Consider the following 25,164-nt stretch of genomic DNA (forward strand, 5'->3'; position numbering starts at 1 on the left):
AGGTGTAGCCAGCTTCAGTAATGTTAAAAAACTTTTTTCGAAATAATGTTGCAAGCAATTCGTGGTTAATTAGTTAAAATATCTAGTTTATTCTAAGACTTTTTGTTTTCATTACTTTGTTATTTATTGGCAGGCGAATTGCGAAAAAGTAAAAGTTTATATCATTAACTATCAGTAAATACCGTTTAATCTTGTAATGCTTATAATAAACAGGTCAATATTTCCATGAATTAGCAAAGATTTCCATGAACTAACAAGAAACAAAATATTAATTTGATAAAATAAAATTATTGATTGTGAATCTGCTCAAAAAAAGAAGCGATGAAAAAATGAAAAAAAATTGAAATGAATCAGCATAATGGAAGTATGCGCTTAAATAACCATAATAAATATTTAACAAAGAGATTTACAGTTACTGAAGTGGTGCTTATCAAGTTGACATGGAATAGTATACACAAGAACCACAAAGAGACAATCGGGTTTATCAGGATAGCACATCACTAAATTACGAATTGTGATGAAAAGACAATTAAGTGATTACGTATCAAATTTTCTTTAAGGAGATTAACATGTTAACGTCTTCCAATAGGTGTCACTAGTAAAGAAGGTGATACAAATCTATTGACTCATGGAAACATAGTGCGCCGCCCAGTACTTTCAGCGATCCACTATGTTGGTTCTTTCCACACCACTTCTATTTAGAATTAAGCTTGAAAAGGAATGACTAGAAAAAGAAAGATATTTCAACTCTTTCTGATCGTTAAAAATAAGGATGGAAAAGGGTCATTTGAAGTATATTTTCTTCAACGCACCTTAGTAAATACAGGAAGAGAAAAGACACTCATAAAAATAGACAAAGAAGAAAATACCCTATCTCAGAAATAAAGATTCATTCAAGGATTCATTTCTGAGATGAGTTTCCTTCATAGAAAACGATATCATAGTCTGTCGTTTCGGATTTAGGTTTAATATAATAAAATATAAATCAGGGTCTCTATAGAAGAATGTTCATTCCCACAGGTGTTCCACAGTCCAATATTTTTTCATTTTTCTCTTTGTCAATCAGCTTTAGCTGAAGTTTCTTTCTACATTCACTGAGCTTCTTTAGATTTTGTTCAATTGGTCTCGTCGCACAAGCATCTCCCCGTATGACTAGAAACATGGAAACATGGATTGTCTCATATGGTAGAAAACTATGAATCCTATGACTCAATCCCCATATTGGTTGGGTAGGGTCCTAATTTACATCAATGAAGGGAACAAATTAAAGACATTTTCGGAATGATGTATTTTCTTCTTTGTCTATCTTTTTGCCAATGAGCATCACTTGGGATGCTTTCATACATCTACCCGTATGACTGACATTTATTTCGGCATGGCCATGATTTGGGTTGCGACTTCTCCTAACTGGGGTATATTTCTTCCTCTTGCATTTATTGAACTATATTTTTTTAATTACTGCTCTATATTTTTTTCAAATTATACTTTTTCCTAAGTATTTTTACCAATCAGCAAGAGTTGGATGTCTTTCTTTTTCTATTTATTAAACTTTTTATGTATTGCCTCTAATTGCACACAAGGTTTTGCCGATATGATTGAATATATGTTCAGCGTATTCAATCACCTAATGTCCATATCGTTTGCCTTTGAGATGTGCTTTAATGACTGTGTCAATGATGTATTTTTCATTTATCTTTTTACCATTTAGCATTACCTGGGGTTTCTTTATTGTTCTACATTCAATGAACTTCGATACATTTTGTTCAATTGGTCTCTTCGCGTAAGCGTCTACCGCTATGCCTAGAAACATGGAAACATACATCGTCTCGTCAGTTGGATTAGGTTGTAATTTATATTAATGAACGGAACAAATTAAAGACTTTTCCAAAATGCACTATTTTCTTCTTCGTCTATCTTCTTGCTAATGAGTATCACTTGGGATGCCTTCATTCCAGTAATGACACTATGTAAAGCATTAAATTAGATGAAAATAATGTGACAGAATGGAATGTGGTTTTCATACCACATTTTCTATGTAGTATAATAGTATGATACACCTTTCATTTGTTTTTTTTTGTACCAATCAGCATGAGTTGGGATAATTTTTTCTTTCGCATTTACTAAACGTTTCATTTACTTTAGTTAACCCATTTGCATAAGCATTGACTAAAAAAAAATCCAAGCATTGCCACGGCTTCCATGCAGATTCCATTTTTTTTTGTTCAAAACTGAAACCATTTCAATTACATTTGTTCGTAGTTTAGCCACTCACTGTAGAAATGCTGATTGTCGTACCAGTGCATGATACAGTAGTTTGTTCAAAGGACGAATAACAATGTGAGTTTATATTAAACATTTCTACAATGAGACATGATTTTTATTATAATAATCATTAGGCAATTTTTGACTGTGGCACTGTTGGGTTTACATGTCAACGTTTCGATATCTCTATGACTTCTACATAAAACAGATAATCTGCATCTGTAAATTCAAAAAGAAAAGTTAAGAAAAAAATTACTTGATAATGTGAGTTTGATTATCTTTTAAACTGATAATAACACTTATAATAGTGTTATTATCAGTGTAAGAGAAAGCTTACGCCATAAAATTAGATTTTTTTTCATTAAGAAGCCAATAATTACTGCTAAGGAACCAGTTAACGACTAAATCTCTCTCTCTTTTTTGTAACAAAAATGTTGATTTATTTTATCCAATTGTCGTAGGACCATTATTATAGTCAGTATCTAGTAAATGTGACTTAAAAACTAGACAAACTATTTTTTTTTATTATCATTGTATAATAATGTATTTGGGTGATAATTTTGATAGTTGTTTTTAAAGATGAAAAGGAGTGAGTTTGGATGGTGCGTAACTAGATATGAATTGTATAGAAATAGATATTCGACAATTTTCTCTTAAAAATTAGACTAAAAAGTCTTTTTTTATTAAAGTCAATGTCCTAAAAGTCTTAATGCCCCAAAAATCCCATGAGGTATGTAGATGTTTGCTTCGACTGGTTTGATTTCAGTAATCAGTTCCAACAATATTTAATATTTTTGAGTAATATAATTAAATTAAAATTGCTTCATAATGTAGTTATTGTTAATAGTACTAACACTAACTACAAAAATTGTTGGGAGTGACTATCTTAACTTAACAGCAATGCTTCCGCCCATTTATGCATAGTATTAAGCACACGTTTAATTCCTAGCGTATTTCATATAATAGGTTCAGAAGAGTCAACTATTCGCTCTCTTAAATCTTCTAAAATTATTAACGAGGGTCTTACAAGTAAAATCTATATTGTTGTGACGAATTCATAATGAGTTACTTATTTTGTTGGGTATTGTCACTTATAGTAAAAATCAGAGAAGAAAGAAAATTAGAAAATACTATCTCATACACTCAAATATAGAAAAGAAAGAAGAAAATAGACTTATTCACGCATTTAAAAGAAATATGAACTTACATCTTTAACGATACCTTTCGTTATATTTAATTTAAGTTGAATAAGTTTTAAATAAAATAATTTACTTGAGGTGTAATAGATTTTTTTATATACCCAAGAGCTGAGGCTTAATCTATTAATTAAACGAGCTCAGACATCTCTTTTTCTTCTTCTTTTTAATATTTGAGCGTATGAGATAGTATTTTCTAAATTGATTTTTACTGTGAGGGTTTTATACACTAGATTTTTAAGGTGCCTCCATAAAAAGGAATCTAAAATGTTAAATCAGGGGATCTTGCTGGCCATTGCTGAGGCCACTATCCAAACCGTAATTGTTGTTGAATACCCACAGAAGATTGTTATGGAAATCTTGAATAACATTCCGTGACAAATTTGTTCAAAAAATATCAACCTAATTACGCCAAACAATTTGATGAGAAATATTATTTAGAGATTTAGCGATCTTCTTCGTACTCGTTTCAGGATGCTTTTAGATTTCTTGCAGCACTACAGTTTCAGGAGTGTTTACAGTTCCAGTTCATCCTTTCGGAGTACCTATCTTCAAACTACCAATTTCACTAAGTTTGTTCTTTCCACATAAATGCGTCTGCCTTCTGTTACATTACCATATGCCATATGTGTAATATAGTGCCGACATTTTCTCCTTTCTATAATTTACCATATTTACTGATATATAGAAAAACAGCGGACAACCAAAATAACTTCAAAAACACATTGAAAAATCAAATAAATTTTAATTTAATTACTTTAATTAGGAACAGTGCATCTGACAAAAAGAAAATATTTTTTGAATTCTGATCCATTATCTGATCTCTTAATTTGATGTCAGTTGATGCTATAACAAAAACGAAGTTTGTTTCTTAAAGTGTGTCCAATAAACCACCTCCTAAATATAAACATCACTAGAATATAACGCTTTCAAAAGTTTTTCTAAATTCTGACTTTATTAGATAAAAAAAACTGTTGTGCCAAGAAATTAGTAAATTAGTTTAAAGATACCGTGGATAAGTTCCAATTTATTGTGTGTTCATTATACTAGTTTTCATGGCCGTAAATTAAAATGACTCAATATTAATTTTAGCCAATTGCAAGGCCCAACTGTGTTAATTTTATTAACAAACTAAAACGATTCGCAAAAAAAGATTAGTCATTTCCATATGTTTTTTTAAAATATATTATCCTTATATTAATCCTCTGTCCTTTAATGCAAGATCTTTAAAGATTTACATAAGTACCATGCTATTGTGTTTACTTCAAGATTTATTTCGATGATTACTAGCTGGTAGCTATATGGTTTAAATATGAAAATTAAAGCGGTGACCTCTAAAAGCATAAGCGTTACCCACCATATTATTATATATTATTTTACCGAAAAGGAGTTAATTATCACCTTTGGGTATATATTAATAATGTTTTTTTCTGCCTACTTAAATCCAATTATTTTCTGAACTGATCTTGTCCCAGAGGCAATAAGTCTTTTCTTTCGACATAAAATGCTTTAATGAAAAGCAAACGTTGTATTACGAGATCTTAAGTACTTCTCTTGATTGTTCACCTTGTCAAAAATCGTTGTGTAATTCGAAAATTTAAGATATTTGCTTAAGACAACATAAGCATTTCATCGTAATTAGTTGGCGCTGTTGAATCATGAACAATTTAGTAAAATATATAGAAAAACTATGTTATATAGGCCATTATGAATTACTTCACTTTTTTATGGTTGGTTCTTTAGGGATAGCTCATTTTGTCTCAGAACTATGATCTGACAAAGAAATGCGAAAGGTTATTAAATTCGAAATGGTTGGGTTAGTCGGGGTATTTGGTAAGCTAAGAAGCAGAAAAAATAAAACCGTACTTCCTGACACGTGTATCTTTCTTTTGGCTTCTTCAGGGCAGGGCAACCAGAAAACCCAATGAAAAGATAAATAGGGAGATTAACGATAGATCTGCAAACAGAAATAAATGTTTTTCGTTTCTAAAAAAACGTTGTATTGTTAGTGACTTCCCTTATAATTAAAAAAATATATTGGTTGCTTCATTATAATTTTTGAAATAGAATATTATCAGCAAAGTACAATTCTCATTCTTTATTTTCAGAATGCTTTTGGTGCCGAACTGGTCATCCATATTCCAGGCAGCTTGGGCCAAGAAGGGGTGGTCTACCGTTTGGACTATTATCCCCCTTTCGGTTATCCTGCCCCAAATACGACTATCGCATCCAAAGATATACGTGACGTGATTAAGTTCTCTCAGGCATTACCAGGAACAAAATATGACTTCTGGTTGTATTATTCGAACGCCACGCATAATACTTTAACGTGGACGGCCAACTTTACAACAGGTAAAAATCAAAATTCATTATTAGATTTAAATGAACTATATTAATTGTCATTTCTATTGCATGTACGTAGGTTTTAAAATTAAGTTATTAAGGCGGTGAATGAGTGCCGCAACATTACCGCCCAGTCTTCGACGTTAAAAAAAATTGCTAATCAAGGAAAACGCATTTTTTACCATGATAATAAAATATAGAAAAACCTGGTAATAATCCACTTTATGGACCGTTTAGGTCATTATTTAACTTCATGAGATTTTGCGGTTGCTTTTATTCATTTTAATTTTATGGTTTGAAACTGGACATAAGTTGTTACGACCAGTAAATCATTTATAGAATATATTTTTCCGTGTATCACAATCTGCAACTCGGTGGTCCTATTACAGTATGCAAATTTCAGCTGCTGATATCCAGATTGTCTTTGACTTATCACAAAGAACTTCTTCATTGGGTCCTAGTTTGAAAATTTTGTTTTCTATGATGACCCTAACCATAATTTTTTTCTTTTCCGTCTGTTATTCTATTATTCAGGTAAGAACTCTGATTCGTTGGTGGTTCATCTGTTCTGATTTGCGGTGATACGTGGATGAAACGTGGTAAAATGCAAATTCGTATTGCCCGATGCCATAAGCCAGCAAAGTTCATTTATTTTGGCAGAAACATGATACGGGCATACATTTTGTATATATTGTAGCCTATTTTCCGATGCTTCATCTAGACATGGATAAAAACCTATGTTGCCATAATTTAAATAAGATAAGAATTCCTGAATTAGATTTTATCAGGATTTAACTTGAATATTGCCCTCTAGGTCAGAATTCAATAAATCAGTTACAATTACTGGTTCAGTGCGATCAAAATAATGAACTAAGTGAGTGTCATCAGGGACAGATCTCTAATTTCAGAAAGATATTATAGAATGTATAAAAGTGGTCCTAGTGATCCCTAAGGAACATCCGATATTATGCAAGCTGATAAGACATAAGACAACGCCTTACCATTGACAAATTTGTTTGAGTTTTGTTTTTGAGATACATTTCGAAAAAAAATGTTGGCCACATAGTGAATTTTTAAATAATGGATCTTGGCACACAATAGGCCATGATCCAGAACATTTATAACGATCCAATGAAACAGAAACAGAAACTATATTTTTGTCAAGAGCTCTGATTATATTATCGGTTATAATCAGTAAAGCAGATGATGTGTTGTGGCCACTCCGAAAACCGGACTCGTGAATAGGATATAAGTGACTCGCCACAAGAAATTTGCTAACTTTCTGGCAAGTCACCTTCTTCGGTACTTTAGACAAAACAGGTAGGAGACTGATTGGGCCTTCTGAAGACTGACTTCTACAGGATTGCCAATTTTTGGCACCTGGCAAATGATAGATTTCTTCCAAATATATGGGAAATAACCAATGTCTATGCAGCAATTGATTACATGTGTAAGATGGAGTAGAATAGCTGGAACACTAAGTTTAAGCATCTGTAATGTAATGCAGCAGAATTTGACCCTATATCATACACACAATCATGGACCACTGAAGGAAGACACTATCTGAAAGTTGAAGTTCAACTCTTCCCCATAGGGTTACTATAGAATGCGACATACTTAGGAAGTATTGGTTAATTTCATCTGAATTCTGGAGAGATGGATATGGGTTGTCGATTGTTTTTGATACCTGATAGACATTTAGATGTCTCAAGCCTTTTAAAGCTCCTTGCAGCTTGAGAAATTTTCTTAAAAATTTATATATCCCGCTTCTTCCCTTCAATCAGATTGAAGGCAGATATTCCTCATTTTTGTATGCCTCCCATTTATCAATACTTTTGTTTTGCTTGTAATTTAGAAGAGCTTTACCGCATTGATTCATTAAACACTTAAGCACCGGAATCAACCATGGTGGCAGGTGGCTTGTTTACTCAAACCGTTTTGTAGAAATGGTTCTTCATCTGATTCGGTAGTATGTATCTTCTAGAATCAAGCTATCCAATTGTGTGTCCGAATGTGCAACATTTCAGTTTGCAATGTACATTCCCATTTTGTCAAATGGTTAGTACGGATTTTTTTGTGTTTTATTGAGTGAAAACAACGTAAGTGCTTGAATAAGAATAACCCTTGCCTAAGGTTCGACTGAACTAAGAAAATATAGGAAATGTCCCTAAATATCTGGCCGAGGCAAAGATTGACTTCTATGATTACTCAAGATGCCTGAGGAAAGTGTATTTTTTAAATTCCATCCATTTCTTTTTTGCATTTTTCCAGAAATTATTGAACTATCGATCTACCGATTTTTCTTCTTCTGCCAAGTAGTTGGAATGAAATGTCCTGGAAGAAGCGAAAAATTGACTTTCACTATCTGAGAAAAGTGGGAACCAAAGGCCTGGAAGAAACAAGTTAATGTATTGTTAAACATCTTCCAGTCATTTTGGCATTATCATGTTCGTCCTTCCAGCTAGATGAAACCTTTTTTTTGCTCTTTTTATCAAGTTGAACTAAAATTGCTTGGAAGAGGTGAAAATAGGTTTGAGAAAATGGACTTTTTAAAATTAAAGGAAAAATGCCTAAAAAAAGTAGAAATATTTTTGAATATGGAACAAAATGAAGACATATCAGCTCTAGAAACATAACAGAATAGATCATAATTTTAATGTTTTTTTTACAAGAAATTATTAGGAAATTATAGCTTATAAATTAAAATCTTTAAAATGAAAGAAATTGTACTTATTCTTGCCGATTTTTTTATAGTTCCAGATCCCCCATCAGGTCTATCAGTTTACGTGAAGAGCGGGAAACAGGCCATCGTCACTTGGTCACCGCCATCTCAAGGCAGCTATACAAGCTTTAAGCTCAAGATTAATCCACTCGTCCATATTCCTGGTAAGTTTGAGTTCTATTTATTCCATTCCAAAAACCCCAGAGAGAGAATTTTTTTTTTAATTATTTTTTAAATTTATTTTGCAAATGTATTTCTTTTTATCTGTCGGATTGTCGTGTAATGCCTAAATCCTAGTTTATCATTGTTTCAGTTAAAACATAATAATAATAAAAGACATGTCTTCCCTTAGTGTTAAAGCCTTATCTACAGTTTCGTTTGAGGTGGGGTAAGTCTGAAGGTTTGGAGTGAGTTTTACTTGTTTTCCAACGCTTATAATAAATTCTTCTATTGAATCTGTTTTTAAATGACGTTTTTATTTTAGAAATTTTGAAAGCTCTAGTTACACACTGCTTTTTCAACTTTTTATTCTGCATACATTCCATTGACAACATTTTGAAAGCAATTTGATGTATATGTCCTTGGTAAAAAATGAGTGATATTTATCTATTATTTTTAACTGTTCCTTCTCATAGCTAAAATGTATAACAAAGTTTAAAATAGAGATTTTGATGTCATCAAAGGTGGGACGGAAGATTCTGTGTTGACTGATACAAAGAGAGAAAGGAGTATGCTCTCAATTTGAAAGCAAAACGAAATAGTTTATGGTTTTCACTAGAAATTAAGTTATCATTAGTTTTACTACCTTTTTATGTCCTATCCTTTCCTTAATAACTTACCCCTTCCAACTACTTCCACTTCCTTCTAGCTTCTACTCTGTTCACCTATAAATGTACTATAAATGTTTATCACAGACTTGGATACACATAAGCGGCATTTCCAATAATATTACAGGTTACTATTATTACAATTATAATTGATATGATTCTACCACAGTAATCTATATGATAATATAACAAAATTGCTTGCCCATTCAGATGGCTCAAGAATTGATGCAGCATGAACCGTAAATGTGTCTTTGATATGCCGATGATACATATATCTTTTCGATCAAGAAAGATTCAGGCTGGATCTAGTTTCTGAGTTTTTATTTCACTTTCTCGTTTTTCTCAAATATGGCTAATCATGAAAAACAAAAAAAATTGAGCTGAAGTAACACAGAAGAAGCACAGTTACTATATTTCAAAACAAATGAAGATTTTTAATATCTATTTCATTATCGGCCAGCATCATGGCATATAAGCAGCATCATGGATAAATCTTCAAAGAAACTCGCAAACACTTCTGGAAACCCACGAGCTTTTGCAAAAATAGGAATGGCGGTTGTGAAGTAGGCAGATGTTATAATTGATGTTTTCATGACTAGAGTAAAGGTTTGAGGGAACGGAGAAGTCTCTTAATCGGAATGTAACATTTTTGAAATTCTGTGGATAAGTCATAGGCGAAGATTAACAAAGCATCCTTCGTGGAAGAAACTGTCGGAATATGGAACAAAGGAGGCATGAAGGATGAAGAGTTAGGGGATATAGAAATGGTCATGGTAGCCTTAATAGTTTAATCTATCTTTAGGTAAAGTTATGAGTATTGCGATTTTAAATGAAATACTATAAACTTTCAAACAGTATATATCAAAATAACTTTTACAGTCACTAAAGCTTGACTTTTTTGTGCAAATTTTCTGGGTGGCTAAATTGTATTTTTATATATTTCATTGTCCTTCTACTATTAGGGAGTTATGCATTTGTTAATCGTACGTTCATGTCATTCCATTTTCTTTGGGCGAAGATACACAATAAACTTAATGTGACAACGAAGCTTCTTTAGTTTACGTTTTTGTTTTATTAAATTCGTCTATTTCCTTTATAAATCTTTTGCTGTTATATCCTTTTTGCGGTTTATTTTCGCACCATTGCTTTTGGCGTGTTTCATTATTTACTTTGTTATTTTAAATATAATATTTATGGGATCACAATATTTTACAGATGGAAAAGCTATTACTGTGGAAAACATCGATAGCACACAATACACCTTAAAGGATCTCATTCCGGGAGCAACCTATCAAGTTCAAGCTTTTACGGTTTTTGAAAATAAAGAAAGTGCAGCTTATACGTCTAGGAATTTTACCACTAGTAAGTATAATTTTTTTTTACATTTAATTTATAGCCACAGTAAAGATACAAAATAACCAATTTCGGATTGTAACAGATTTCTTTACGCTTATTTAAATTCTGCCCCCATTAAATGTCAATAAATCCTTTAACAGAAGTGTTAAGAAAGTTAAACCCTAGGCTAATTTGTTCATTTAGTGCTTAACTAATTCCTGTTGTAAAAATTTGTAAATGTTAGTTAAATTTTCAATGATAGAATCTGCGAATGGCATTTAGATGTAAAAATTAAAGTCAAATTTTGAGTCATTATTACAGATGAACAGTTCTTTGTAAAACAGTTTCAATGATATTGTTGACAGTTGATCAACAACAGCACATTTCTATTTAAAAATGTCTTTATTGCAAAAATCTCTTAAAACTTATTATTGGTTTTTTGAAAATATAAGCTTTTAGTTAAATATTCAAAGTTAAATTGAAATGATCTGTATATTATATTCGTAGCATTGTTATAAGCGAAAATTTTATTTTAATTGAACCTGTAATTAATTTAATTATAGGTCTCAATACAAGAGCTTATGATGATTTACTGTTTTCGAAAACGTGTACTATAATGCATTTTGTATGTATTGCAAATAATACAACAGATTAAGTTTCACTTTTCTCCGTCCACATATTTAGGAGAATTAAAACATAGCGCATGTAAATAAAATGTAGTATGTAGTTGAAAATAATTTTTAAATATTCCTCGAGATAGTGACCTCTAGAGGTATTTCTAAAAGCATTTTCATTATTTTTATTTATACCAGTCCTACTACTTACAGTGGTACTTACTATGCAACAAATGTTTGAACATTAGATTAGCCTTTAGCTAGACTTTGCCTATATATGTACTATATTGGAAAGTACAAATGAAGCCATTATTTATTTATTTATTTATTTAACGGTTAAATATTAATGAAACATCATCAGGGGCTAAAAGGTTTAAAATTGGTAACAGGCACACGTCCATGATGGACACCACTGTGTCCGAAACATGTAGGGAATTTTAAGCTAACTAAATGTTTAATAAATAAGTGGAGGGAGACTGGAGGATTTTCATTTTACCTTAACCTACAACTCCACTGCAAGTATGGACTATTTCTTCACTTTTGATAGTTGTTTACAATTGATATTTTGATGGTCTCACAGAACACACCAAATCCAGCACCGAAATACAACTTTTGCGGTAGTCTTTTCTCATATTTTTACAGTGGTTCTTACTATGCAACTAATGTTTGAACATTAAATTAGCCTTTAGCTAGACTTTGCCTATATATGTACTATATTGGAAAGTACAAATGAAGCCATAATTTATTTATTTATTTATTTAATGGTTAAATATTAATGAAACATCATCAGGGGCTAAAAGGTTTAAAATTGGTAAGAGGCACACGTCCATGATGGACACCACTGTGTCCGAAACATGTAGGGAATTTTAAGCTAACTAAATGTTTAATAAATAAGTGGAGGGAGACTGGAGGATTTTCATTTTACCTTAACCTACAACTCCACTGCAAGTATGGACTATTTCTTCACTTTTGATAGTTGTTTACAATTGATATTTTGATGGTCTCACAGAACACACCAAATCCAGCACCGAAATACAACTTTTGTGGTAGTCTTTTCTCATATTTTTTCCCAATTTATGTAAAAGTTGTCGGCTTATAACCCCAGATGGTTATAAAATTATTGATATTTTCTAGTTATAAAATAGTGCATTAATATTTATGGAGCCATAAGTTGATTTACAGAATTTTCTAATTTATGAATGTTTTCAATAGCCAACACACTTAAGTGGATAGTAATAAAGCGTAAGTAAAAATGTTTGGTCAAGTAGATTGGCGTTTATTTAGTTTTTGATAATTTATAGTATTTTTTATTTTAAATCCCTTAAAACTTAGATTTAAAAAACAAAGTCTTAATTTAAATAATATTTTTCTAAACAGTTTGTGATAATATCTTGTCCTTGTAACTTTTTTTTTAATTTTATTATAAAAACATATAGTATTCTTTTAAAGCTTTTTTATCATACATATACATCTCTAATTACAATTTTTTAATATTTTTCGAGTAAATAATTTAATTAGTGTAATTTTTCTATTTCGAGCTTATGTAGTTTAACAAAGTCAGATTTTACGCTTTCTAGAAGCTTTTTTAAAAACAAAAACATCAACAGTTCTAAATATTCATTTAAAATATCCCTAAACTATATATAGCTGAAAATTAAATTTTTATAGAACCAAACACACCGGGCAAGTTTATCGTCTGGTTTAGAAATGAAACCACCCTTTTGGTTCTTTGGCAACCACCTTATCCAGCAGCCATCTACACTCACTACAAAGTCTCTATTGATCCACCGGACGCTAACGATTCAATTCTATATGTGGAAAAGGAGGGAGAGCCCCCTGGTCCTGCGCAAGCGGCATTTAAGGGTCTTGTACCAGGTAAATCTAATTAATCTTATAATAAAATATATGACTTATTTTAATAATATTGTACTACTTTAGGTCGTGCCTATAATATTTCGGTTCAGACGATGTCAGAGGATGAAATATCAGCACCAACGACAGCCCAGTACAGAACGGTTCCGCTTAAACCCGGAAAAATCACGTTCGAAAAGGACAAAATCACCACAAATTCATTTGTTGTGCATTGGGAACCACCTGTTGGTAAAAGGTATGAAAGTTATTCGTTATCATTGTATCATACAGTGTCATTTATTATTACTGTTACCAGCCTATTTTATTATGTAAGCAAATCCGATTAAGTTGTTTAATTTTTTTATTATAAATTAATAGTTAGTAGGATTAAGGCTTAGAATAAACGCGATAGTTGTCGCCCAAGAACGAGATTTTTTCCGGTTTTACCAGAAATTACAGCAACGCTTACTATTTTAGAAGGATGTCTTTATTGATTGTTTTTTTTTAATTTTGATTAAACGGAATTGAAATTTGAAAGAGAAATTTATTACATATCGATCTCATACAATTTTTATTAAATTTTTGCACATATCTTCAAATCAAATTTTAGTTTTGAACCTCCACAATCACAAGTAGTCTATTTGGTAACAAATATTTCAAAAATACCTGTTATCCTCATTGTTTAATTTAATATTAAGATATTTAAAAAAAAAAACATTAAAATTGGATATTTAACATTAACGTTCACGATCTTTCAAGACCGTTGAGAAACTTTTTTTTGCACCATTTTATAGGTGACATTACTAACTTTCGGCAAGCAAAAGTATTAGTACATATTGTATAGTATAATAAGTATATTATTTATAGACCAATCTACGTTAGTTAAATAAAAAATCTCTTTTCTTTTAGCGAATTCGACAAATATCAGATTTCTCTCGGCACATTACGTAAACCACCACCAGTACCACGTCCAAAAGACGAGCCTACAGATTGGGAATTTAAAGATAATTTAGAACCAGGGAAAACATATGCGGTGGTAGTCAAAACCGTTTCTGGAAAAGTTACGTCATGGCCTGTTCAAGCAGAAGTTACTCTAGGTATGTGCAGTGCAATAGTTAATATTTAAGTTGGAACTAAAATGTTTAAATTTAATTTTCTGTTATAAATATTATGAATTAAAAAAAAAAAACGCCTTTCCAAGTGAAACGACACTGACCCATTGAATCTTTAATTTTCAAGAGCAGTACGATGGACCAAGTGGGCAGATAACAAAGATAATGTTTCTGTCTTTTTTCTTGCTCAATAGCGGTCAAAGGTCGAACAACGAATTTTTGTTTTAAAATGTTTTTCTGCGCATTTACATCATTGACATGTTCTTTAACAACTTTTTAGAACCTTTGCCTGTAAGCCATCTACACTCGATCTTTGATGACAAAATGGGAATGATAACAATTTCTTGGAAGCCACATCCAGATAGTACACAAGATAGCTTTTTAGTATCTTATCATGAAGTAGAAAGCACCACAGGTAAATAACTTTCAGTTTAAATTATTAAATAAATGTGAGTAATATTAATAATTAATACAATCTAAATTTATATTTTAGGAGACAGTAATACAGTTAAAACTAACCAAACTAAAATTGAGCTGGAAACTCTTTTGCCTGGTAGAAATTATACTATAACTGTACAAGCTGTGTCCAAAGATATGTTATCGAAGGAGGAATCGATGTATGTGGTTACAAAACCTAGTGCACCTATTATTGAGGATCTAAAACCAATGGTAAGAAGAAATATTTTTATCTTGATTCTATTGTTGAAGGCACAATTTAAATTCCCTACTGTTGTATTTTAAAAAATGCATAAAATATTTGATATGTAAAAGAAAAAGTGACTTTATTAAACTTAGAGTTTTTAGCTTTATTTATTTATTCTTGACCAATAGTTTATCCAGAGGAACCATTTTACTGGCATTTACTTAATCACAAGATATTACACAACTATAATTTGATTCAAAATGAATAATACATTGAAAAAATTAGATATTAGCAACTAGTTTTTCATTTATTTGGATTTTAAAGGTTGTTGTATATTAAAATTCCATTAAAAAATAAACTTTTTTCCAAAACTACTTTTTATATTAATAAGTTGAAAGAGGCATCTTTATTGAGTATGATGATAATAATTGTATTTCATTTCTAATGATGCTATTAAAGAAATTTTAATCTAGAGCATTTTATAATTTGGCAAAAAATTATTATTCAAAATTTATAAAATATGATAATAAATTATAGCATACTCATAAACCATTCTCATTTAAGTTTGGTACCTAAATAATGAAATTTATTTTTTCCATTATTATACTTTTTATTAACCAAATCTTGTCTTAAATGGCCTGACGAAGCATCCATGTAGTCTACGATTGTTACTCGGGTGACATGACTAATAATAATTATGTAGGATTTTATCGTTGAATAGAGTTTGTCATGGAACTCGGACATAAGAAAACAGCTCATAATTAAATAATATATAGTGATGTTACACAAATATCTTTTTTGTAGAAATATCGTCTTATAATAAATCACTTGTCCTTTACGTTTTACACATACCGTCATCGTCTTTATAATTCGCGAGTGGTTCCCCGCGTCCTTTACTCAATACATTGAGGGCACCAATTGTAACAGCGTTGTCACGTTTAATTAAAATTGTCGGCAAAATATCAAAATCACTATAAATTAATTGTAATTGCATCTACAATTATATTATTACAATAATAACTATTTTTCGTTAAAAAGGATACAATAAAATAAACACTAAATAATTTAAAAAAATTTTTTTGAATTTTTTTGCTGAACCAGAAAAATATATTTACATGCAGCATAATGTCGAAACTAAGACTCTGGTCTAGAATGTAAGGGTACAGCGTGTGTGTATTAGCGACGACCCTAGTTTAAAAATATTGGACTTTTTTTAAATTTGAAAGTTTAATTTTAACTTTTCTTGCGATGAACAGATTTAAACTATCCCCCATATTCCTTTGACCTGGCGTCTTCAAATTTTCATCTTTTCACTTCCCTGAAGATGCACATGGATAGAAACGGGTTTTCCACGGACGAGGAAGGAATTTATAATGTTAATATATTTTATTTACAAACTTAAAAAAGTGTTATTTTGTTTTAGAGGTGAAATATGGGATATATTTAGGTATATTAGTTAGTTACTTCTAGTTATTTCTTTTTCACCCTTTTAGCAACTCTATCTCAATTCGTCTCTACAATATTCAGTATATCAGAGCAAGAATATTATTCCAAATTGGGTTGTCATTATCTTGAATTTTTATTTTTATATTTATATTCTCCTCAACTAATAGTTTATTATAAAGAATAATTTTTTTAATATTTATTTCGAATCGAATGCGAATGTAGATTAATTCCACTCATCTGCTCTATTAATATTTAAATTATTCTGTAAACTCATTATTTACGTCGAAACTCTATAACAACCTACGATAAACCGCCAATAGCCAAAGCGTTTGAAACAGTAGACCATAACCTTTTATTGCAAAATCTATTTAATATAGGCATCCGTGAACAGCCTATAAACATTTTCTAAATTACTTATTGGAAAGACTAAACTTAGGGCATAACCTTAATAAAGAATAAATCACATCAACGTCTATCTATATCAACGATGTACTAAAAATAACTTCAGAGGGATCGGTTGTCGCTTTTGCGGATATCATAGGTATTACATATGAAGCAGAAAAATACAGCGCAACTTAACAACAATTTTTACCTGGTTTAGCAATAAATTTAACCGTGAACTATGATAAAACCAAATATATGCCATTTTAATTTTATAATTTAAATTTGCCGGAATTCAATCTCAGTAAAGTACTTTTCAATAAAGTCTGGCATGTATACCACTAATTATTTAAAGTACTTAAAATGGAATTATCAGATTGATTATTTGGTGCAAAAAATAAGAGGTATAATATTTAAATTTAAGAGACTTAAGCAAAAATATTCCGCAATTAAGGATAATATTATTTACTCTTGTTGAATCATAAATTAGTTATCAGAATATTGGTTGCTCTAAAAGTATACTAGTCAAGTAAGCAATTATCCAAAAGTCTAATATTTGTGATCCCCGTCTGGTATATGCCAAAAAATATAAATCAGTATGAGGTAGTCAATCATTTTCACAATACATGAATTAAACGAAATAATCTATTAAAAGCGATTCCATCAACCAAGTCTATAGGCCAGAAACATTTCCAACACAGCTTGTCCCGACTTTTTAATGCAATTTTTGCACAGAAATAGAAAAGCAATTGCTTTACGTTTCAGAAGTTACAAAAAAAGTTCGTACATGGGTTTTAGAAAATCAAATTATTATTAATTCTGAATTGCAATCTTAAGTGTATCATTAATATATTTTACATTTAGTAAGGACATTTTTTTTCCTGATGAAACGTTTACTTACCTTTACTCAAGGTGGTTGGCTCTCTGCCAGCACACCCTTTAAAGGATGGAGGAGGAGTTTAGTATGCGTAATAAATATAAGTAATTTTTAGTTTTAGAAAAATTGCCCTGTAAGTTTATTACGTAACATATTTTATTTTGATTTGAATATTTAGAAATGGCATTTCATTATAGTCTTAATATACGTCTCATTTTTGCGTAATAGGTGGATGGCCTAAATATAAGCTGGAAATCAGACGTCAATTCAAAACAAGACAAATATGAAATTATGTGGATTAGAAACGACACAAACGAAAAAGAGACGGCTTACACATTCGACTCAAAAATAATTCTTAGTAATTTATATCCGGGCGCGGGGTATCTGGTAAAAATTTACGCCATATCACACGGATTAAAGAGTGAACCTCACGAATACTTTCAACCAGTATGTAAGTATTATAATTTCCTTTATACTACTCTTAGATTCATAGACTTTGTATTCCTTTGGTTGCAAATTGTACCTATATTAAAAGGTTGAATCTGATCTTTTTGTTTATTCTTTTTGTGCAAATTTCAGTTCCTAAGCCTCCAAGAAATATGACAATAGAAAAAACAACAACAAACTCAGTTATAGTTCAATGGCAAGCACCAGTAGAATCACTGATTTCGGAATATTCTATAAGATATAAGACTGGCTCTGATAACCAATGGGTTCGGTAGGTCAAGAGACGGCATTTTAAAATTGTAATCCTTACAAATTGTTTTTTTTTTTCAGTCTGCCTGCTGTACAAAATACTGAAGCTGAAGTTACAGACATGACCCCTGGCGAAAGATATACGATACAAGTTAATACAGTTAGTTATGGTTTGGAGAGCAACGAACCTCAGCAATTAAATCAAACTGTTAGGTAATTTTTTTTAATATTATTAAGATTTTTAAAAATAATGACTAACGTAATGTTATTTTAGACCAAATCCAGTATCCAATATTGCACCTTTAGTCGATTCTAATAATATTACATTGGAATGGCCACGACCAGAAGGAAGAGTAGAACTCTACGTTGTAAAGTAAGTACTTTATGTAGTTAAGAATCCGGAAAATGTAAATTTGGTAATTTGTTTATTAGAACAGAGAATGTAGTATAATAATAATTTTATTCAAATTTCTCAAGAAATATATAATAAATATGGCATGCAACGCAGGTGTACAATGGAAATTAATTTGTGAGTACACCCAAGCAAAAAAAAGGAAAATAAATTACAGTCAACAAATTACTTAATAATTACATTGAATTATTGTTTAAGATTATAAAATATTTACAATTTGCTCTTGGCAAATAAAAAGGTTTTTTGCTAAGGTTATTTTGTTAAAGTCTCAGTATTCCTAAATTATCTATTAATTTTATTTAACAAACCTTTAATAAAAAAAGAAAACGTAAAATATAGGACTTTCCTTTTAAGAATTTGATTATTATATTTTTGCTTTTAAATTTAGATATACAAGTTATTTATAAAATTAATGGGACAATAGTTTTTACTAAGTATTAATTTGATATTTGTATTATGAAATGATTCGTGACCTAAATTAAATAATCTATGGAGTAGTCTCATCAGAGTTCCCAGCTTATTACCCATGGGCTGAATAGAGTAAAAATTTATAATTCTTCCACTACTTCTTGATTTAACGTGCCAGTTAGGGCTTTAAGTACCATCTGTATTTGAATAAATGATATGAATGATACGAATTGAATATTTTTCTTAATATTCTATTTTTATTTTTAGATGGTGGGAAGCAACCAAACCATCACAAGAAAATAAGAACACGGTCAGCCAAAATCAGAATGGCACAGGACCGGTTCGACTTTTAGTGGGGGATCTTATGCCTGGTGAAGAATACATATTTGACATCAGAGCTATTTCAAATGATTTAGAGAGCGATAATACCACTTTAAGAGTGAGAACAAGTAAGAGTCTTTTACATAATAACTATACGAGTGTCATTTGAAAATATGTTAATTGACTTTTAACATCTCCTACTCTTTATAAATAAAACGATATGAGAATAAATACGAACCCAGATCATTATTTATGCAGGTTCGTGAAATAGTCTATTTTTTCATAATTTTAAAACAATTATTTTACACTGGATACAAGATTATAAGTCTAACAATTTAAGAATATTTTTAGTCGTACAGGGTATTTCCTGGAAGCTTGAACTAAAAAAAAATCTCTTTTATACATCATCATATATTGTACTTATATATAAATAAGCTATTTTATCAATAATTTTAATGTGACTATTATTGACCACGTATTAAATTAGATAATTTTTGCTATATAGGGTGATTCTTAATCTATACACATAAACTTGGGAAATTATTGCTGATGACAAAAAATTAATAATGAACAAAATGTTAGATTCTGAAATAATTTATTTTCGCAAAAACTTATCAACTTCATCAGGTGGAATTTTGTTTATCAATTAACAATTCCGGATGATTTTTGTTATTTGTCGTAGTACTTTGGTACCAAGACAATGGAATCAGTTGTGGTCGTATTTCGTTTTTTCTCGACGCAATTAGAATTAAAATTAGGCCTAATAATTTTTCAAATGAAGAACTTATGGACACGCAACTTGGATTATCACAAGTCATAGTTTGGCGGATTTTAAGGCACGAATTTACTGTATCTATGCAACGGGTACAAGTTTTACTTCTAAGGGATTATGCACCTCGCCAAACCTAAACTTTACCATAAACATTTTAGTTACAGATGATGCAATGTTTACATTACAAAACTGGAGCTCTTTATTTATAATTCTTGCGACATAATTTGAATAAGTTCCTTTTTATGTCATATCGCATTTGTCATTTCTTTACGATGGTGCTTCACCACATTTTGCGCGACCCAACTATGGCCGAGGTGGTTTAGTTTTCTTTGTTGCCCAACCTTAATCCCCTACTTTTATTTTTGGGGTCTCATAAAAATTATGTTGTATGTAACCAAAGTTGACATGACTAAAAGTGTTTTTTAGCAAACGTTCTTTTTAAGGTTCTGTAGTTCAAAATTTTTTTACCGCATATTTTATTCACGATTTAAATTCGTTGTAGTACTGTTTTTTCATTAATAAATCTCCTAACTGATTTTAACTAAAGCTAATCTAGATTAAGCAAATTCCTGTTCTCTGCTTAAAAAACATCTCAGGCTCAGAACAATAATCGCTTATTATATCAATATTACACCATCCTGCATCTTACTTTAAACTATACATTAGACACATTTCAACTGTAAATTTTTTTAGTGCCACTAATTCAGTCAGAAGTAGTGGTAGTCAATAATCCCGATACCACCGACTCAATTGGTCTACGATACACCCCAACCCCTCAGGCTTCTTCCAAGTTTGACTTATACAGATTTTCTCTGTCTGAGCCGAATATACCAGATCAAGAAAAGGCTGCCAATGACTCGGACAGATTGGTGACATTTTCTAACCTGGTACCTGGAAGGTAAGTTATTCAGCAAAATATCTTATTCATTCTAAAACTAAAAAACCATTGTCCTAATTATTCTAGGTTGTACAACATAACTGTTTGGACCGTTTCACAAGGAATAGCCAGTCAACCGTTACAAAGGCAGGACAGGTTATGTAAGTAATACCTTATATGTATTTAAATCTACTGTTATTTGTTTTTTTTTTCGTTGATTTGTGAATATAAATATTAATTTTCTTTACGGAAATCCCAAATAAGTTATTTTCTCATAGTAGTTTAAAAATGTTGTCTGAGAAATTTGACATAAGTGCTGCTTAATACTACAAAAATTTAATTTAGATATTTAATTCTGCTTCAATGAGCGCTGCAAAGACAAATATTTGACGTATGATTTATGGTTAATATGTCAAATTTCTATTAGTAGAATATGTAAGTTTGCATTTGAAGAGGTTTTTTGAAAATGTTGAATTAGTCTTAATAATTTTAATAACACACAGTAAAACATTTTGATAAGATGCCACATTTTTCGATATTTTGTTTAAAACACAATAATTTTTTTTATGCTTGGCGACTCCTTATATCTATTATTTAAAATCTTAAGGTTATTATGATATCATATTAGGCCTTTTCTTTTTTAATCTTAGCACATGATCACTATAAACATAGGTGCAGATTTTTATATAGATCTTCAGGGCCAAAAGTTTTCACACAATTTATTTACAGTATATACAACTCGATTGAAAATTAGAAGGCCAATGAATATATTTAATAGTTTCTATTAAGATTAAAATAATATTCAGTGCATATTAGCTTTACGATACAAAATTAAAATATTTACAAATATGAACTTAAAAAAATGTATATCATCAAGATATTATATAAGATAGTAATATTTAAATAATATTGAATTATTTAAAACTCACCATTCGTAAGTTTTTTGTGCAATACCAGAACTGTAAAGGGGGAGCAAACATCGAAGAAGAGAAAAGAGAAAATATAATAATAAACATAACAAAAACAGATAATATTTTTTAATTTTTAATACTGAAATATTTCAAAATATACATAATTATACTATTAATGAAATCTTCTAAAGGAGGAATTTTTAAGAAACAATAATAAAACCACATGCTTAATGTGCATTGTGTATTATTTTAAACTAAAAAATTAAAATATAACCCTACTAACACTTCGGACTGTCTTTTTAATCTTATATTAAAACTCTTCATTATAGATCCAGAACCAATAACAGGCATCAACGCTAGTCATATAACCGATACCCAAATTACTCTCAGTTGGGCCTTTCCAAGGGGCGAGTACAATGCTTTTGAAGTTCAATATCTTAACTCCGAAGATGGTTTTGTGCAAAATTTGACATTACACAATACCATAGCCATTACGGACCTAAAACCTCATAGGAACTATACATTTACAGTTGTCGTAAGAAGTGGGACAGAATCTAGTATTCTAAGAAGGTAATTAATATGTTTATTTTATTTATTTCTCATTAGATAATATAAATTGAGTAATTAGCACTAACAGTTTACATTATTGTTTATAAAGTATGAACAATTTTGTGTGAGCTAAATTGAAATCTCAGCAACTATCACCATAGCTTGCTTATCTATTGTCTCTGAAAATTAATTTATTTATATTTTCTTAATATTTGCCATTATATTGTTTTTTTTTACGTGCTTCTATTTAAGATAATTATATTTTAAAAATTACGTTAAATGAAAATGATATGAAACAGATACTAATCAGCAATATTTAGGTCTTTACCACTATCCAAAAGTTTCCAAACGAAAGAGTCCGTACCAGGAAAAGTGGAGAAGTTTGAACCGATTGATATTCAACCGAGCGAAATTGTTTTTGAATGGTCTTTGCCTCAATCGGAACAGAATGGGGTTATTAGGAAATTTACTATTACCTATGGGCTGGAGGTAAGAATAGAACAACTACAAAATTATAGTCATTTGTTGAGGTGCTTCAGGTAAACATAACTTTGTCAGTCATAATTTTTTTCTGATAAGTTTTCGTATTTTTCTACTTGGCGCAAAAACTGGCGCGTTAATATCAAAACTTAAAGCTACTGAATAACAACATTTTCAAATCTCTAGTGAGACTAATACACTTCGTATAAACTGTAATGTATATAAAATTAATATACGCTTAAAACTCATCTGTCATTCTTTAAACTTAACCTAGCAAATGTCCATACCAGGATTATACTAAATTTAATATTATTGAAATTAATAATATAGGAAATTTTAACTATGTCAAAATAAAAATGCTTTTTATTTTTTACTCAAAAAAGCTTGCATCGTACGAAAAAAAGTCAAGGAATCAAATTTGCCTCTAACTGAATAGTGATTTTCGAAATTATTTTGGTTTTTATAAAAAGCAGTGGCGTACTATGTTTGTTCAAGAATATTGCAGAAAAAATCTCGTATGGATAGACTGAGAACTGAAATTTTAAAAATCGTTCAAATTAAGATATGTCTATATTTCGAAAACAAAGCGTTTCTCGATATATGTTTATAAAGAAAATTAATATTTTGTTCTGAACACAGAATTCGCTATAGAAGTTTGAACGTATGTAAATGTTCCCATCTTTCTCTTTTTCATGGAGGTATTATAACAAAATAATTGTTTATAGCTTCTACTTGTTAGTTAAGAAATTTATGAGCTTTTACATGAAACTAAAGTCAATAAAATCATATATAATTTTCCACTATATTTTTTTTTAAATCCACACCCTGTATATTACTAATAAATTTTTCTGATATTGTATATAAGGTGTCCCGTAATTAATTGGACATAGATTAATGTAGGATACCTGACAAGAAAATAAACCGTTTGAGCTTAATATCGCTTAGCAAAATGTTATTGGTTTTCGTTCTACAGGGTGTTAAAACTAATTTTTTACCATTATTGAAATATTTTGGAATCCACTGGACAGATTAACCTAAAATTTGGCGTACTCTTATTATTTGGGATGAGGAACACGCATATGATATCTATTTTGCCATTGCCACTAGATAGCGCCACATACAACAACATTGAGTGATTAAAAAGGTCATAACTTGTTTGATCTCCCTGTACATACATTTGCGAGTGAAAATAATAAAACAGCATTTAATTCTAGTCAAAAAAGGCATACTTCTTTGATCTCCAAAAAGTAGACCGTTTTCGAAATAAACGCATTTTTGTATTAGGTTGCGTATGAACACTTAATCTAAAATTTAATTAACAACGATAAAATTAGAAAAGGCTGTTGATTATAATAATTGTTCAAAATGTTCACCATCCACTAGGACACATTGCCGAATTCTTTTATTTAAATTTTGCCTGACTCTAAACAATGATTCTTCTTGGGCCCTGATGGTATTGACGCCTTCCACAATCTTTTGCCACAATTCCTGACGGTTATTTATTTTATTTTTATACACAAGTGATTTCAAGTAGCCCCAGAAATAAAAATCTAAGGGATTAAGATCGGGACTACGCGCAGGCCACGGATATTCACTACCTCTACCAATCTATTTATGAGGATAAATTTCGTCCAAGTAATTTCTGACTTGCAGTGAATAATGTGCCGGTGCACCATCGTGCATATACCAACTGTCACGTCTTAAATTTAGGGGCACATCTTCTAGAAGAATGGGTAGATCATTCCTCAAGAAATTTAGATAACGTTCTCTATTAAGCTTAGCTGGCAATTCAAAAGGTCCCACAATACAATCCCCAAAGATACCACACCAAATATTTATTGAAAACTCATGTTGAAAATGGTGTTCTTGGAAAGCATGAGGATTTTCCATCGAATAGATATGATTGTTACGCCAATTAAAAAGAACTCTCCTTGTGAACGTGGCTTCATCCGTAAATAAAATTTTATTACAAAAAAATGGATCATTCAATTGGCGCTCTCTTAAAAATTGACTGAATTGGAGTCTCGAGGAAGAAGATTTTGAACTGGAGTGAAATGATACGGATACAGTTTTTCTTGGAGTATAACTTACACCAGTGGCTGCCTCAATACGTCTTGTGCTGGTTTCAG

At 30.6% G+C, this 25,164-nt stretch overlaps 1 protein-coding gene across 3 annotated transcripts in view; it reads left to right on the forward strand.

Annotated features, from left to right (window-relative positions):
* The window catches only part of LOC126741705 (tyrosine-protein phosphatase 10D), a 90,821-nt gene that overhangs the window by 37,429 nt on the left and 28,228 nt on the right, over positions 1-25,164 (forward strand). For all 3 annotated transcript variants that reach the window (XM_050448242.1, XM_050448240.1, XM_050448243.1), the window contains exons 2-18: positions 5,567-5,810; positions 8,556-8,687; positions 10,566-10,712; positions 12,968-13,174; positions 13,238-13,406; positions 14,060-14,247; positions 14,543-14,677; positions 14,756-14,931; positions 17,838-18,060; positions 18,189-18,327; positions 18,387-18,518; positions 18,580-18,678; positions 19,393-19,574; positions 20,912-21,116; positions 21,183-21,256; positions 22,336-22,576; positions 22,876-23,044. In XM_050448242.1, the coding sequence (XP_050304199.1) occupies positions 5,567-5,810; positions 8,556-8,687; positions 10,566-10,712; positions 12,968-13,174; positions 13,238-13,406; positions 14,060-14,247; positions 14,543-14,677; positions 14,756-14,931; positions 17,838-18,060; positions 18,189-18,327; positions 18,387-18,518; positions 18,580-18,678; positions 19,393-19,574; positions 20,912-21,116; positions 21,183-21,256; positions 22,336-22,576; positions 22,876-23,044 (2,862 nt within the window). The remainder of the gene's footprint in view (positions 1-5,566; positions 5,811-8,555; positions 8,688-10,565; positions 10,713-12,967; positions 13,175-13,237; positions 13,407-14,059; positions 14,248-14,542; positions 14,678-14,755; positions 14,932-17,837; positions 18,061-18,188; positions 18,328-18,386; positions 18,519-18,579; positions 18,679-19,392; positions 19,575-20,911; positions 21,117-21,182; positions 21,257-22,335; positions 22,577-22,875; positions 23,045-25,164) is intronic.

The sequence above is a fragment of the Anthonomus grandis genome, chromosome 10, assembly GCF_022605725.1.
Source record: "Anthonomus grandis grandis chromosome 10, icAntGran1.3, whole genome shotgun sequence".
NCBI lineage: Eukaryota > Metazoa > Arthropoda > Insecta > Coleoptera > Curculionidae > Anthonomus > Anthonomus grandis.